The sequence below is a fragment of the Argentina silus genome (assembly GCF_951799395.1).
Source record: "Argentina silus genome assembly, chromosome: 15".
NCBI lineage: Eukaryota > Metazoa > Chordata > Actinopteri > Argentiniformes > Argentinidae > Argentina > Argentina silus.
Genome location: NC_139669.1, coordinates 10,080,532 through 10,096,526, shown reverse-complemented (window position 1 = coordinate 10,096,526; position 15,995 = coordinate 10,080,532). Strand labels below are relative to the sequence as shown.

Genomic DNA, 15,995 nt, shown 5'->3' with positions numbered 1-15,995 from the left:
AAATATCAGCAATATTCTGTCATTCACTGGTGCACATGATCTCCAAAGTAAGCTCCCGAATGAATGGGTTTGGACTGTCATCACTGATTGGATCCAGGGCGCTCTCTTGTGTCTGTAGTTGTTACTACAGATGTTTTACCATTGTTGTTACAGTACGAGTGCTGCTGAGAGATCTCTGTAGTTTTTGACATCTTGTAAAGAATGGGTATGGCTGTTTGAGATGTGGTATTCTTGTGGTATTGTATGTAAGCCTAAAAGTGAATTGTTCAATGACTCTAAAACACTTTATTAGGAACACCTGTACACCTTCCCATGGTGGTGGTGATGTAATGTATGGGGAATGTTTTCTTGGCACACTTTGGACCCTTTAATCAATCATCGCTTGAATGTCACAGCCTATTTGAGTATTGTTGCTGACCATGTGCATCCCTTCATGGCCACAATTTACCCATCTTCTAATGGCTACCTCCTCCTTTCCTCCTTTACCTCCTTACAAGCAAGATTTAGCTGCATCATTCAACTCATTATAATGTACCTAACAAAGGAAATTGGTAATGGGTGGTAAGCTGTGCAGCAAAGCAGACAACACATGATGTAAGCCCATCACAAGGCATTAATTATTACTTTCACACGTCTTCTTTTGCAGCACTTTGTGTTCTTTGCACATTTGATTAAATCGAGTGGCTTGCACACACAGTGGCACAGAAATAACCCTGTCTACCATAACATTGACTCAACATGGTCCAGATACTCTATTTACTGCTGAGGCCCAGTCTGCTGTCCACTTTCTTTCAAGGCAGTGTTTCAGTTCTAGAACACATTGTCTGAGGGGTGCTAGAATGCGCACGGGAGTGTGAAGTAAGAGGATGCGCATGTCCTCTTAATTCAGTCAGTGTACCCCCTCTCTCTCTCTCTCTCTCTCTCTCTCTCTCTGTCCTCATACCTCTCTCTCTCTCTCTCTCTCTCTCTCTCTGTCCTCATACCCCTCTCTCTCTCTCTCTCTCTCTCTCTCTCTCTCTCTGTCCTCATACCCCTCTCTCTCCACTTTGTTCTGCCTCTGACCCACTGACCTCTGCTGTAAGGTAAGTGTTATGGACAGGGTTATGCAACATAGCTATATGCAGAGAGGTGCCACATCTAAGACAGAAGTGGGAAATGGTGTGGCAGCTTTGTGTGTAAGTACTGTGTGTGTCATAGTGTACCGTGTGTGTCATAACCAGCCTGTACGGTTCCTTAGTGTGACCATGTCCAGTAATCATACATGACTAACATCCCTAGTGTTACTGGTATATGGGTGATGCATATTGAAGGGTACCTTTGGATACTTTGAACCAAATCTCTATTTTGGCTGTGAATGGCATGTTGTAGAACGGTAAAACAGGTTGTTGGTGAATTCACTTGGTTTTGAGAAACTAACTAGCACTAGTGGTAGCCTCATCAGGCCACAATGGAAGTAATGTGGGCAATCGTGCAACAGTGAACAAAGGCTTTGAAAACACCAATATACAGTAACAAAGGAAACAGGAAAAATTAAGAATATTCACAATTTCATATGTACAATGTATATTTACAATACATATCTCTGTATTTTTGGAGCCTTTGTTCACGGTTGCACGATTGCCTGCATTACTGTCATTGTAGCCTGATGCTGGTGCTGGTTTCTCAATACCAAGCGAATTCACACAAAAAGTGTCTGTACCCTTCTACAACTTGACATTTACATCAACTATAGAGACTTGGTTAACAAAAAGCTGAACATATCCTTTAAGACATTGTCAATATATTCATGACTATGTAATGTAACAGAACAAACTTCCTTAAAAAAGTTAAACTTGTTACATTAAGCTCGTAGAAACTTACATTAAAAGGATGGACGTTACATTAAAAGGACATAGATCATTTATTTGGGAATTTTGATTTTGACAATTGAAGACAGAGCATATCAGAAAACAATTTGTCAAGTATAGACATCAAAGTCTTTACTGAGTGCCTATAGTCCAAATAACATTGCATGGCTGTAACAGTTTCACATGTTGTGGGAATGAGAATGTGTCATCTTGGAGAGTAGGAGTGTGGGGGGGGGGGGCTTAAGTGCTAAGAGTCTGTTGACCAGCAGACATTGACCCCATTTTCCCCTGTCTCAACAGTTTGTGGGAGGGGGGGTGGGGGTGGGGATAGAACATTCAATCGAACATTCAGGGTTTGTAAGGAGCCCCAAAGCACCCAAAAGACATGCAAGACCCCAGTGATTCTTGGGAATGTGTCAATATTGTAACAGGAAGTTACATCACTAGGGTTAGTGTGAGCAATCACGGGGCATCCCTGTCTAACCTGTCTGGTCTAAAGGCGAGGATCTGTCCTGATATTCTACTCAATTATTCTGGCTTAGAGTTTGGTTTCCTGATATCATACATCTCATTGAATACATCAAATAGAGTCAGGGTCCAGGAGAGTCTTCTTCTTTTCAGTTCCATCATGGCTCGTCAGTGGTTGGTCGGAGACAGCCATAGGATGGCTGAGGCACAGTAATTCGCAGGGCTGGAGTTCCGTGAGGTAGAAGGCCGGTGGTGGTGGAGGACAAAGACCAGACCATGGGGGCTCAGCAGGGGGGGGTGGCGTCCGCGTCCCCCCCGAACATGTCCTGTGAGGCGTAGGTGATGTAGAGGAATCCATCTTGGTCGCTGTGCTGGGAGTAAACCTCTCCCATGCTGGCCGACATGCAGGACATGCTCTTCTCTGACACCAGCAGGTAGAGCGCCTGGGTGGACTCAAGGTCGATCTTACTCCTGCATCAGTGGAGGCAGGGGAGTGTATTAGGGATGGGGTGTATAGTGGGGTGCAGGGGTATTGGGCAGAATCTACACACACACTCAATATATACACACACACTCAATCACACACACACACCACACTCTGTGCACACTGTCTGACTGACACTAGTTCTTCATATTTAAACGTAACTATTTTTTTCACACATATTGTCACTCATAATTGCTCACCTGAGTAGGCAGAGGAACTGACCCAAGGTTAGCTCGAAGGGAACTAAGAATTTGGTCTTGTCCAGAAGGGGAAGGGTCTTTTCACGGATGTAGCGCTCAACGATCACCTATACAGTCGCAGCACACAAGCTTAGGCAACAGTACCTAGATTTCTTTGCATTTATATTATTAAAATAGGTTATCGTTATCATTTGTCAAATGCAAGGAACCAAAATAATTAAGACAATACTCACGGGTAACTTGTTAGGGAATTTGGTTCGAATACTGCACACTTCATGTTTTCTTGTTGCTAGAAAAATGCATGAAAATAGCGAATTATTTACCACATTATTACAGATTATTAAATAGAAGCAAATGTAACCCCAAGAAAACGTTATTCCACTCTTTATACAACTTTATTACAAATGTGTCTATCAATGGGCTTTATCATTTGAAGTAAAATGTAAGTATTTACCAAGGCATTTCCTTTGCTTGAATGGCATCAGTTCCATAGATTTCTCGAAGGGAGGCATGGTTCTTCTTGAGGTGGTTTGCGAGGGCCGGTGTAGAAGGCGGTGCGGGTAGTTGCGCCGACGGTCTTGCCCGGGCTGACAGAGGATAGTCCCCTCGGGTGGAAGTTTTCACAAACCGCGTCGCAATTGCGTACACCATTGGCTTTTATAGGGAAGAGGGCCGGGAGGGGTCGAAATGTGGCTGGGCTATGTAAGTATGCTTACATGAAAAAAAACTAAACAAATAGCCACGCTCCGTGTCTTGATGAGCAGTTATGCATTAGGCTTGCCCTCATCATTGGTTCACATCGGCTTCACACCTACTGGTTATCTCAAAAGCCACTTAAGACATATCTCAGACACTGGTGTGAGGGCACACGCTTACTGTGGACTCAAGGGCATAACAACAACTCAGAAAAGTAAGGTAGTATGCTTTTAATAACAATCATATTGTTATAACAATACTACACAATAGATGCAGGCCTGTTAGTGTTGTATGTGTCTGTGCACCTGTCTCTTTCACCATCGTATCTGTGGTTATGCAAATTTGATGCATATCACTATAGGAGTCATTAATAATTGGGTTGGGGACTGTATACCCACACCAAGCCATTCCGCAATAGTCCCCATGGAAGTAAAGCCCCAGTAGTTTCAAAAGTATAGTTTAGTTTATTTGAGAATGTCAAAAATAAAGCCCACATAAGGAGACATCGCTTTCATTCTTTCTTTCTCCTACTTCCTCTCTCTGTCTCTGTCTCTGTCTCTGTCTCTGTCTCTGTCTCTCTCTCTCACTCTCTCTCTCTCTCTCTCTCTCTCTCTCACACACACACACACACACACACACACACACACACACTACTCGTGCAGCTGACGGCACATCAAGACAATGTATAATGCAATGATCATCTAAATTATTTCCACATTCTGATTGGCTGTCTGTTTGACACCGGTATCTCCATGATCATATTTTGAGATGGCCTCTCTGTGCATTATCTCGCCCCATCTGCACTGTAAGCATTCTGATGAACAGAGCAGAATATGTGGAGGAGGATGTGTGTATCTTCTCTAGGAGAATGTTGATTTGCTCTACTTATAGTTGAGCAGTCCCATCAAGTCTGGGAAGTGTGCCTGAGAATCCAGGGCACTGAATTTGAAACACTCATGATCCAACTGTAGCTGTGGTAAGCTTTTAGATACCTTTGTGTGTGTTTTACACTGAGAAAACATAAACTCCAGTTTCTTATAGAGTAGTACATACAGGTTTAAACAGGTTGTGTAACTTACGGTTACTGTGAATAATACAATACCCGAAAACAGGCCACATGCATCTCATACACAGACAAAGATTGCTCTCTGCTGGCTGAGGATTCACATTGCAGAGTAAGAAGGGAGCTTATTTATCAAACGATTTGCATAGCCTACTGTAATCCAAAGACCAAGATGCAACTTTGAAGTCTTGAAGTATACTTTATGAATAAAGTATAAAGCCTACTGTGTATATGCTGTTTATATACTTAACAATTGTACTCAAAGTGTATTGTTTATTGTTGTCATGTTCAAAGATTATTATTAGTCTATCTATGATGATGATTAGTCTATCCCTTTGAAGTTACCTGTAAAACAAACAAAAACATGCTGTGTACACATGAAGTGAAGCATTCTGTCTAACAATAATCCACTAAAGCCTCTATTCCATTAAGTGTAGCCTATAATTCAAGAAAAAGTGATGTGTCACCCAGAATCATATAATACCCATAATTTGTTAAATCTCATAATGCACCACATTTAATTTCTAGAATAGTGTGTTGGGCGGTAAGGGGATTTTCAAGGCGTTCATTCGAAAACTTCCCTGGCCAATCTCGTTCCAGTTTATGATGGTTAGCTCCACCCCCTAAGCACTTTTTTTTCTTGATCCAACGTGTAACGTTATTTCTCGCATTGTTACATCGGCCGTATCGAGAATTGGCACGTTTTATCCGCAGGAAAGCATGAATGGATACAACACGCAACCAAGATTGAGGATTAATTAAATAAAAATGGAATAGCCTATGGTTTGATAATCTCCTTAGTATAGTAGTAGCCTATACCATGTGCATTTATTCAATCCATCTTGCCAGTCAGCAAGATTTAATGCAATCTTATATGGCACGCGTATGGTAAGCTGGCTATTCTGCCAATGATACATTCATTTAGTTGGTCGGATGGATACAATGTGGCTATTGTCGATTGTCGGAACATATGTTGCACCGACTTGTGCTGGACCATAGCTCATTGTCATTGTAAGGTCGGTAGATAGAGCACCGATCCAGTCCTCACAATGGCTGGTCGCCGCAGCTGTGTGAATTCGCTGTGGTCTGGAACCGAGCGGGTTCGGATCGGTGAGCGGCTGAAAGCGACCCTGGCAGGTATTCTGGAGCTGGACCTGCTCAGAGGCAAACATCTGGACATGATCGATGCTGCACTGGACGGCAAAGACACCACCAGCGGGACTGCCATCGATCAACAGGAGGAAAACCTCGAGAGCGCAGCCTCCGATGGCTCTGCGACATCCCGCAGGCAACAGGTCAGTGCGTTAGCCCAGATATCTTGATTGCTCTCATGAAAAATGAATGCTTGATGATAATCTGCCAAAAATTACATTTCCTTTGAATCAAACTGATTTGGTGACTGTACTCTATTGATTGAATAATGGAACAATCCAATCCCGAAGCAGCCGATTTACAGTGTTGACCTGTGAGGAATTGACAGTAATCCAGCACCTCTGTCTGTCTCTATCCCTCCTGCATGAGTCAAGGTTATGAAGAAAAACATAGGTCTATTCACTATCTGGAAATATTATGATTCCTTATGTGGATTTTTTTGTGTGAGTATCAATCTGTCCACATCTTTTCATATTCCAGTCTCCCTGAGGACATAACAGAATGTTGCCAAGAAATCTGTGTCAATCATGTACACACCCCAAAGACACAGTCATGTATGTCTGAAAACAGTATTGTTGCTCTATAGCCTTTGTAAGTAATGTAGGCTTGAAAGAAGTTCAGGTTTTAATGTGCGCGCTATGATGGTGCATGATTGTGAGGCCTTGAAGCCCCATTGTAAACACCCATCAACAATGAAGTATTTGGTAACTTGGTGTAACCGAGTTGAAAAGGTAATAAACTCACTCCTTTAGAAGTTGAAACACCTCCACGGAGCCATCGAATTGCTAACTTGGCATAGTTGGTTTACATCGGGTGTTTCAGAGGGCGTTCACAGGACTCGAGTGTGCGAGGAAGCAATACTGTTTGTGGCAGCGTGACGCCTGTTAGATTGGGTTCATATCCACTAGACCCTCAGTTAATCTCTTTCCCCAGAGACAGTATGGTACAGCTATAGCACACCTATGCTGCCTTATATGTGTCTCCTCTCTCTCTCAAGCATAGTCTGTGAAGCCCCCTACTCTAACTGCTGCAATACTGAACAACAGTGATGGTACAAATGTATTCCTTCAAGTAGTCCTTTTAAATCAGATATGGCTATATTCAAAAACATTCTGGGCCATGAAACACTGTCGAATAGAGTGATGGTATGCTTTAGTATTCTTCTGCCATGGCCTTGCGGTAACACACTACCCACCATTATAGATTCCCTGTAGTGTGAGTGCTGTGTGAGTCCTATGGCGAGGAGGATTAGTCATCATCACCACCGAGGGGAGTCTGTTCGCTGCCCTTCTCCGCCAACGCAGCCCGGATTTGCATAAACAATGGAGACAAGTTGTTGTATTGTTGTTGTTTCCAACGTGACTATTCTGGATGTATCACTCAGGGGAGGCTGGTGGAGGTAAAATCCGAGGATGTGTGTTTCATACCATTCCTCATTCCGTGACAATGAGCTTGTCCTCCGATTTATACCTCCACCAGCCTCATCTCTCAGATGCAGTCCCACTGGGGAGAAGGAAGAGGGGAAAGATGCTAGACGGTAAAGACTGCAGTGTGTCTCTCATTGTGGAACAGTTATGAAGAGATAGACAGAGGAAAAAGTAGTATATGCCATAGTATCATTTTTCAAGAATATGTGGACATTTGCTGTCCTCCTTCATTATAATTTTTTACAGTTTGTAAGTTCATTCAAAACAGAGACTATTGAACCATTACAGGGAGGTGCATTGCCAGAGCCCTGTGGTTTAGATCCATCTGGATTCTTTGGAGATTTTGTCTATTATGTAATAGACTGTAATAACCTCTCACCAATACATGGATAGATAGAAAGGCAAGGCATGGGATGCTCTGCTTTCTAGTTAAACATGCAGAATTGAGAACTGACGCAGAATGCGCAATGAACAAGTATGTCTCACAAACAATTATTTTGTTCACATGTGATTGGTAGGCCCTACAGGTACCACCCCAATGATCCCCCAATCATCCAAAAAGTTTGTTACAGTGTTCATATTGTTCGTTTTTTCTTTTTTGCTATAATTTGTCCTTGCATTCTGAACATATTGTTCCTCTAGGAAAATGGCTGCGTGTCTCTCACATAGAGGGATATCATATTACAAAGCTCTTAGCACTGGGCAGGCCCACCTGCCTCTCTCCCCCTTGATTTGATCAGGCTAGTCTCTTTGTAACATTACACTGGGGTAACATGGTTTACATGATGTTGGTGGAGGACTGTGTGGGTGTGCATGTGTGAAGCAGGGCTTGTTGGAATATGTATAGTGTGTGTGTGTGTGTGTGTGTGTGTGTGTGTGTGTGAGAGAGAGAGAGAGTTGGTGTATTTGTGTTTTAGTCAGTGGTTCAGGATGAGTTAAATATTCTGCTAGGTCTGTCGTGTGGGTGGAGAGATAGCAGGAGAGAGCAGCTGTAGCTATGGTGAGGAGAGGGTGGCTAGGATATTATGGAATGGGGGGGGGGGGGTGACATTCGTCAAGGGGGGGGGGTCCTTTAAGATGCCTCTCACCAGGCAACCCCTTCCCCCGCTACCCTTTTCCCTCACTTGTTCACTCACTGACTCACTTCTTTTTCTCTCATTATCTCTCTCTCTGCATCTCTCAATCACCCACTCCCTCCCACTCTTAGTATCTAAATAGCTAAATTCATAACACAAAAAAGTAGAAGAAAGAGGTGGCTCATAAGCCGGAGGAGAAATAAGCCAGGTCCAAGCCTTAACTCTTTTTTTTTCACCACCTCCCCTCCCCCCTCCCCTCCCCATACCCCCTCGCTTCTTCCCCCACTGCTCTTTGTTACGTCATCTGTCTCTTCCTATTATTTCTCTAAAGTCCCCCTCTCCCCCTCTCTCAGACAGGCAGTGTGAGTCACCTGTATTGTTTATTGTTGATCTCCTTAGTAACAGAGGATTGATCAGGCCTGACCAATGAACAAAGCCTCTGTTGTCCACCCCTATCAGACCAATGTTAGGCTTCCCTCCAGGGGTCATTAGACCGACATCAATCTAACAAATGGATGAATCGGCCATTGAAGAGCACATGTCCTGTTTTTGTCGTGCCATGTCGACTTCCAGTAAGCATGACAACAGAAACAAGACATGTGCTCTTGAATGGACGATTAAAGGGGGAATATCACAGATGCTGGCTTTAACTCAAGTCTGTAATTACCCTACCTCAAAGACGTGTTGAGACTCAAGCCCATGTTTTTGTTTTTCAGGCTCCCTCTCCTTCAGAGGTGGTGTTACCCTGTCAGAGCAACACATTGGACTGTGGCAGTCACTCTCGGGATGGGCCAGTTCATTCCAGAGGTGGTAACTCACGTTGGTCCACCCTCTCCTGGGATTCTCCCTCTGACCTACTCTCCCCCCCGACTCCAGACCCCGATGGTGTGGCCCAACTGGAATGTGACTCCAGGCCTAGCTCAGGTACTTGACTGGGCCATGTACGATTGGACTGTGGGGGGAGTTTTTTTGGAGTTATTCTGTGTGTGATCAATATAATGGCTATAAGTCAACAACACTTCTCACGTTCCCAGCCCAAATAATTCACCCTGTAGGTGACTGCACTGCAAAACTAAACTAAACATTAACCCTCGCCTTTTCTTTCCTCTGTTCGTTTATTTACCCCTCTTCATGTTATCTCACCCTACACTTACTCACTCACTCACTCACTCACTCACTTGTTCTTTCTTCTTATCTCCCTCTCTCCCTCCCACACTCTACACTAACTATTTATTTCTCACCGTCACTCCTTCTTCTTTCTCTCTCTTTCTCTCCCCCTCTCTCTCTCTCTCTCTGCAGGTTTTTATTCAGTCAGTGGCAGCTCCCTGTCTGACTCATGCTACTCTGTGTCCAGTGAGGCTGCCCAGGCCCAGGGGGGTCCAGGTGGACTAGTTAGAGTCGGACCACCCTCGGGGGGAGCCTTCAGGCAGTGGGAGCAGCGGCCCCTCTCTGCAGACCAAAGTGACACCCAGTGGCCGGAGGCAGCGCAGCAACAAAGACCTCAGAGCATTGAGGAAACCACAGAGACGGCTGAGAGGAGACCAATATCAACAGGTTAGATTTAACACATGAATGTACATACACACACAAGATGTTGTTTCTGCTTCTATTCTAAGATGACATTTAATGTCTCCCTTCTCTTATGATGTATAACCTCAGGTGACCTGGAAGTGAATGGTCTGCAGTTCCTGACTGAGCTGTGCTCCAGCCTGGGTGACCCTCAGCCCGGCTCCTTCCGACTCCTCCCTGACCCCTCTTCCTCCTACCCTCGACCCCAGCTGGACCCCAGGTTCTGCTCTGACCTGGTGTCCCGCAGGACCAAAGAGGTGTACCCCTACCCCAGCCCCTTGCACGCTGTGGCTCTACAGAGCCCCCTCTTCACCTCTGGCCAGGACCCCTCCCCCCCTCGCCTCTCCCCGAGCCCGGAGAGCGCCCAGGCTGACGAGACACACCCCAGCCCCCCCCTCTTCCTCCGCCCTCCTCAGCCCCCTCCACCCTCCACCTTCACCCAGCTGGAGCAGTACATCACCAGACTGGCCCGTCAGTACCGCAGCCGCGTCCCCCCCGACACCACCACCACCACTTCAGCGTCAGGCGCCCACCGGGTCCTCAAAGCCCCTGGCCACGGATCCACACAGTCGCTGTCTGCCTTCGAGAGCCGCAGTACCCCCTCTGGCCTCACAGGGGGCAGCGTGACGCCCTGCAAGTCTCTCCTGGGCAACTCCGCGCGTGTTAGCCTCAGTAGTATCGGAAAGAGGGCCAGCAGAAACTCCATCAACTTGGGACACTTGCCCTCCGTGACGGGGGAAGACCTAAACATCAGCCTCCACTTCAACCTCAACCTCAACCTGAGCCCCAATCTCAATAAGAGCCTGGGGTTAGACTCGAAAAACTCAAAGGAAAGGCTGAGCTTTGGTGGAGCCCCGAGGAGTGACTTTGTTACCCCCACCGCCTCCCCATCCTCCTCCTCCACCCCCACGCCTGCCCTCCGGCCCAGGCCACGCATCTCCACCTGCCCCTCCTCTCTCAGCCACCGTAGCTCCCTGGAGGTCACCTCGGGGTCAGGGGCTGCAGGGCCACTTGGGTTCTCCCGTTCACTGGACTGGAGTGGCGCTTCGCTGGGGCCATTGACAAGTCCGTGCCCGGGCCAGCCCAGCGCCGCGGACTCCAGTCCTAAGCTCAGCGAGGACTCGGCGATGGTGGGGGAGATCTCGCGTCTCTCTGGGCTTCCCAGGGCAGTGGTGGTGGGGCTGATGGAGCAGGGGGTGGAGCTGGACGTGGACTGCTTCCAGAGTGATGAGGAGAGGCAGGGTCAGGGGTCCCACAAGGCAGCCTCGTCCTCCTCCTCCTTCTCCCGCTCGGCAGCCCAGGTCGAGCCCATTAATCATCCTCACCAGTATTCCAGTGTCCACCTCCATACCACCACCAGCGCCGACTCAGACCTGGAACTTCAGAGACCCATCCAGCTGTCTCTCAGTGTCTCCCACTCCCCCCAGTCCCACTCTGGTCTCACACCCCCCCTCTCCAGCAGCCCCATGCATCCCTACCAGTCTACTCCCACTCCGACTCATCACGTGAACTACTCCCCAAACTACCAACAAACTCCTTCCCCCTCTGACCCCCCCTCATCCAGCGCCTCCTCTCCCGCCTCCCGCCCCAGGGTGCGCTCCCCGCCCCGCCCCCTTCAGCCTTCCCCCTTGGGCCCCGCCCCTCTCTCTGTGTTCAGGCGGGACATGCCCTCCCAGTGCTCCCTGCCTCGGGTCAATGCCTCCAGCTCTCCACTCTGGCGCGGCATCCGGCCCAGAGGAGGGTCTCTAAGGCAGGGTGCGGGTGGAGGGGGTGGTGGTGGAGGGGGTGGTGGTGGTGGAGGGTGTGGCGGTGGCAGTGGATGGAGGAGGGCAGAGGGAGAGGGGCTCTACCAGGGAAAGCACGCCTCGCGGGAGCTGGTGAGGGCATCGACCGTGAGCAGCTTCGCCAGGAGAGAGAGCTACGGCAGCAACTGGGGGGAGGATGGAACGGCCCATACGCCCACGAGGGTTGCCAAACTCTGGAGGGGCTTTGAGGGGCGTTTTTGGGGAAAAGAGAACGAGGAAGACGAGGAAGGATGGAAGAGAGATAGCGAGGGGGGTAGGAGGAAAGATTACCAAAAGGAAAAGCAGTTAAACAAAGAGGAGAAGCAGAGAGAGAGTTCTTCCAAATGCAAAGGGAAGGGCGGTTGGGACAAGCGCAGCTCCAGTCTAAGGCTGTCCAGAAGGTCCCTGTTCCGTAGCGAGTCCCAGGGCATGCTGGAGCCCCAAGCCCAGAGAGAGGAGCATCTGAGGGGGGCACACTGGGCCTCCTCCCTAGATGTTGGCCCACATGGGCTGGAGCTCAGCGTTGAGGGGGTTCGTTCTTTTGGGGGAAGGGGGGAAAACAAACGCCTGTCCTCTACAGCCAGCCTCTTCCACCTCTCTCGATCTCAGAGCCTGGAGGGGAGCTGTCACTCCCCTTCTCCTCCTCTCTCCTCCCCGTCTTTCTCTCCATCCCCCCCTCCTCTGGCACCCCTCACACGCTCTCGCTCGCTGAGGGACCTGGGAAGAAGGGTGTTTGGATCTGTGAGGTCTCTCAGTTTGAAACACAAGACCTCGAAAAAGTGAGATCATGATAAATGCACATGGAAAAAGTGTTGTTTTCTAATTGTCAAGATTCCAGTGAGATGTATTTTGTTAAAAGAAACAGGGTTGCCATTGTTTTCTCTTTCAAAACTTGATATTCTGGTGAACTTGATTCTCAGTGTATGTGTGGGTGTGTGTGTGTGTGCGTGTGTGAGAGTTCTCCACTTCTGCATGCTGCTCTGTGACTATCTGTGCGCTGTCATGGCTATTGTGAGCCTGTGAGCTTCTGTATATTATGTTGCCTTTGAAGTACAATCATATTGGCCATATGTAGACCAAAATCAAGCAAATGTTCTATACATTGATATTGTGCTCAGGATTTTGAAAATGGAAATCAATAGATAATACAGAATTATTTGAAATACATTTGTGTATCATGGATTATTATTAATAAAGGAAACTTTAATTCAATTTCATGTAGTCTTTGTACCTTAATCTACAATGGTCCGACATAATCCTTTCGTAAACTACACTTAAGTGCATGGGCATACTTTAAAAAATATTTATTCAACAGATTTAAAACATTTTTTACACAAAAACAAACATAATTGATCATGATATCTTGAACAACCAATCTGAAAGCATAACAGCACATAACATTCTGGCTATATTTATCTTCATCTGACTTTCACCCTTGAGTTGAACCTCAAAACATTGAGCTCCATCTCCCTGTTGCCAGGCAACACCCCCCCCCGCAAGACTCCTGTACAGCCTTTTCTTTCTCTTCCTTCTACAGGCAGTGCAGTATCCTCTGTTCTCAGCCAGGGTTAGAACGCCCCTGGCGTGGGTCAAGCTTACTTCTGGGTGACCCCGCTGGCTCCATCTTCAACCCCGTTCCTCTCACTGCCCTGGCTGGAGAACATGCCTCGGTACAGGGCCTTCTCCTTCTCCTTCTCGCTGCTCAGCCTCTCCTCCGCTCGCTGCAGGTGCCTCCTCACATTAGCGTCTGCCACAGAGATGATGGTGACAATTAAAGTTGAATGAAAATTGAGAACAATATAAGGGAAATGGAGAGAGGAGGAAAAAAATAAAAAGTATCATGGCCCTGACAACTGATCAAGGAAAGGCCTGTTTAGTTGTTTTATGGTTTGGGTTTGACAAATTAGGTTTGTAGTAGATTGTTTAGATAGAGTGTGCTGATGTATTTACCATTGGGTTGCCCTTTGCTGGCCTCATTAAGGAAATTACGGGCAGTCTCTGCATTTCCCTGCTCCAGAAAGGCCACTCCAGCTCTGTACATCGCTTTGACGTTGCCCGGCCGCCTCTCCAGCACACGCAAACTGTACTCCTGGACACGGCCGTAGTCTACATTCTGTCTCAGTAGCAGGCAGGCTGGGAGAGAGGGAACAAGACAGAAAAGAGAAAGAAGAGAGCCAGTCCATTAAGCATAATGTAGGATCATTGTAGGATCATGGCTTGTTCATTTAACACGTGGCTGCTTTATGGACTATGTACCAGGTACTATCTCAGACCTCTGAATAGAATCAGCAAGCATTCCAGCCACTGATACTGCACGATCAGTTGCTTCGTCCCAATTTTCCACCCTTCTCCTGAAGAGAGGATTGTGCACTCCCCCACGTAGACTTATGCTGTGTCCCATTTCTACACCCTTCTCCTGAAGTATGCATGTGTGCACTTCCCCATAGGATTGGTCTAAGTATGAACTCTTACTTCAATCCATGAGGGGTAGTCAGTGCACAAGTGCATACCTCAGGAGAAGGTATTTGGGATGCAGCGTACACCTGTGGTGGTGTTACCTGATAAATTGTTGTAGCAGTCAACCTGTGTGTTCGTAAGTAGTTCCTCCTGTCCTGCTGTGAGTACAGGCGCTTCAGGGCCAAACCCTTTCACTGCTGCTGCCACATCAGAGTCTAAACTTCTGAGAATAAGTAGAGAACGGTGATAGCGCCCTATGGCTGATCGGATGTTTTTCTCCCGGTAGAAAGCGTTCCCCTCCATTTTTAGGCGAACAGCGTCTTGCAGCTGGGAGTTCACTTTAGAATCAGAGGAGCCAGGTTTCGTAGTCCCAGAACTGCTCACTGCTGCTGCCCCAGCCCCCAGTTCCATGCTCTCATCTCCAAGTTCCTCTGGCTGGCGAGGTAGGACAAAAACACAAACAAAAAGACATGACACCATGACTGCATATGTTTGATCAGTGTACTTGGATTGAACAGTATTAACCCCAACCTATACTGTTGCTTTTGTAGTTTCCTTGAGCAGTACGCTATGTAGGCCTAGATAATCACTAACAATCATTATGGCTGGTCTTTACAGGGGATACTGTATAGGCCTTATTGATTGGGGCACAAACAAGTCATCCCTAATAGTTTTAATCTAGGGTTCTTAACTCACTTTTACACTAAACCGTCACACAAAAGTGAGTTTGATATAAGTAGAGAATTAGGTAGTTGATCTGAAGCAAAAAATCCTGAGTAAGCTTTGAAAATGATGTTACTCCTGAGTCCTCCAATGCATGGCGGTCGTATCATGCCTCGTGATAGGTTGAAAGTGCACTATTTTAGGCTTGACTGAAGCAAATACTGAGCAAAAGCAATTCGCAAAGCTGTGCCTGCCTCATGTCATGAGCTAGCTCGTACTCTCTCTTTTGTAGCGTAACTAGCTTGCTAGCTAATATGCTGCTAGACTACTACAACTAGGCTACTATTAGCCAAAAAAATGCTGGGCCAGTTACAGAGTAATTCAAAAATGTATGTTTTTAGCCTACCTTACAATCCATCGCTTGAAAACCAAACTAGCGGACAAATACTTCAACTTGACAACCAACTGCAACAATCACAACATTGAAGCGTTTCCTACTTCTTCTTCTTCGGTACGGTAGTTCGGAACTTGCTTCTTTTTTCTTTTTTTTTACCGCCACCTGCTGTAGCTGCAAGGACATGACTCCACAGTAGTAGAGTAGAGTCAGTCAAAGAGAGTAAGTAGTAGTTTCACTCTCTTTGGTACAGTGAACAGTGAAGTCATGCACATTTAGAATGCACATTTCAAAAAAATCCAGTTTTACTTGGCTTGTAGTTATCCAATTAGGCAAACAATTTGGCATTGTCTTCAAATGACTTTTCATGTGTGTGCGAACCTAGGAGCCAATTATTAATAAGGCCCAAACAAAACTTGCACTGAACAAAACTGGGCCCAGCTCAGTTCCACTTTGGCTACACTATGCGCTCATATACTGGCCTATGATAATAACAGCTGACAACAGTCACCCTGCATCACTAACCACATCTTGCTGTTTTAGGCTGAATGTGTATACAATGTGACTTTTGATAAACGGCTACGTTTTTTCAGGTGGATTTGATAGACTAATCCTATAGCTTCACAACGCTCGAACAGTAGTGTTCCAGTGACCGAATTCATGGGAAGGGGGGGGGGGTCTCGGCTTTGTCATTGTCCACCACTCGACCCCACCC

General features: G+C 46.7%; 3 protein-coding genes across 3 annotated transcripts; 1 reads left to right on the top strand and 2 right to left on the bottom strand.

Annotated features, from left to right (window-relative positions):
- Window positions 1–2,599: 2,599 nt before the first annotated feature.
- Window positions 2,600–3,511, bottom strand: map1lc3cl (microtubule-associated protein 1 light chain 3 gamma, like; the record flags this gene model as incomplete). Its single annotated transcript, XM_083685845.1, has 4 exons — window positions 2,600–2,786; window positions 3,000–3,106; window positions 3,233–3,288; window positions 3,454–3,511. 4 exons carry the CDS (start codon window positions 3,509–3,511, stop codon window positions 2,600–2,602), a joined length of 408 nt encoding a protein of 135 aa, XP_083541971.1.
- A 2,296-nt stretch (window positions 3,512–5,807) lies between these two features.
- On the top strand, window positions 5,808–12,961 carry LOC310815715 (uncharacterized protein; the record flags this gene model as incomplete). Its single annotated transcript, XM_083685610.1, has 5 exons — window positions 5,808–6,053; window positions 9,130–9,337; window positions 9,713–9,967; window positions 10,073–10,350; window positions 10,399–12,961. 5 exons carry the CDS (start codon window positions 5,808–5,810, stop codon window positions 12,547–12,549), a joined length of 3,138 nt encoding a protein of 1,045 aa, XP_083541736.1. The 3' UTR covers window positions 12,550–12,961.
- A 94-nt stretch (window positions 12,962–13,055) lies between these two features.
- On the bottom strand, window positions 13,056–15,397 carry ttc9c (tetratricopeptide repeat domain 9C). Its single transcript, XM_083685963.1, has 4 exons — window positions 15,293–15,397; window positions 14,325–14,658; window positions 13,717–13,899; window positions 13,056–13,513 (listed from the first exon to the last, which is right to left on the bottom strand). Exons 1-4 carry the CDS (start codon window positions 15,302–15,304, stop codon window positions 13,362–13,364), a joined length of 681 nt encoding a protein of 226 aa, XP_083542089.1. The 5' UTR covers window positions 15,305–15,397; the 3' UTR covers window positions 13,056–13,361.
- Between the last annotated feature and the right edge of the window lie 598 nt (window positions 15,398–15,995).

What these genes read in the sequence shown, in the direction of transcription:
- ttc9c (XM_083685963.1), bottom strand. An exon ending in CTGCTACAACAATTTATCAG is followed by an intron (nt 13,900 to 14,324) that starts GTAACACCACCA and finishes CCTCTCTCCCAG; the next exon opens with CCTGCCTGCTACTGAGACAG. An exon ending in CAGCAAAGGGCAACCCAATG is followed by an intron (nt 13,514 to 13,716) that starts GTAAATACATCA and finishes TCTCTGTGGCAG; the next exon opens with ACGCTAATGTGAGGAGGCAC.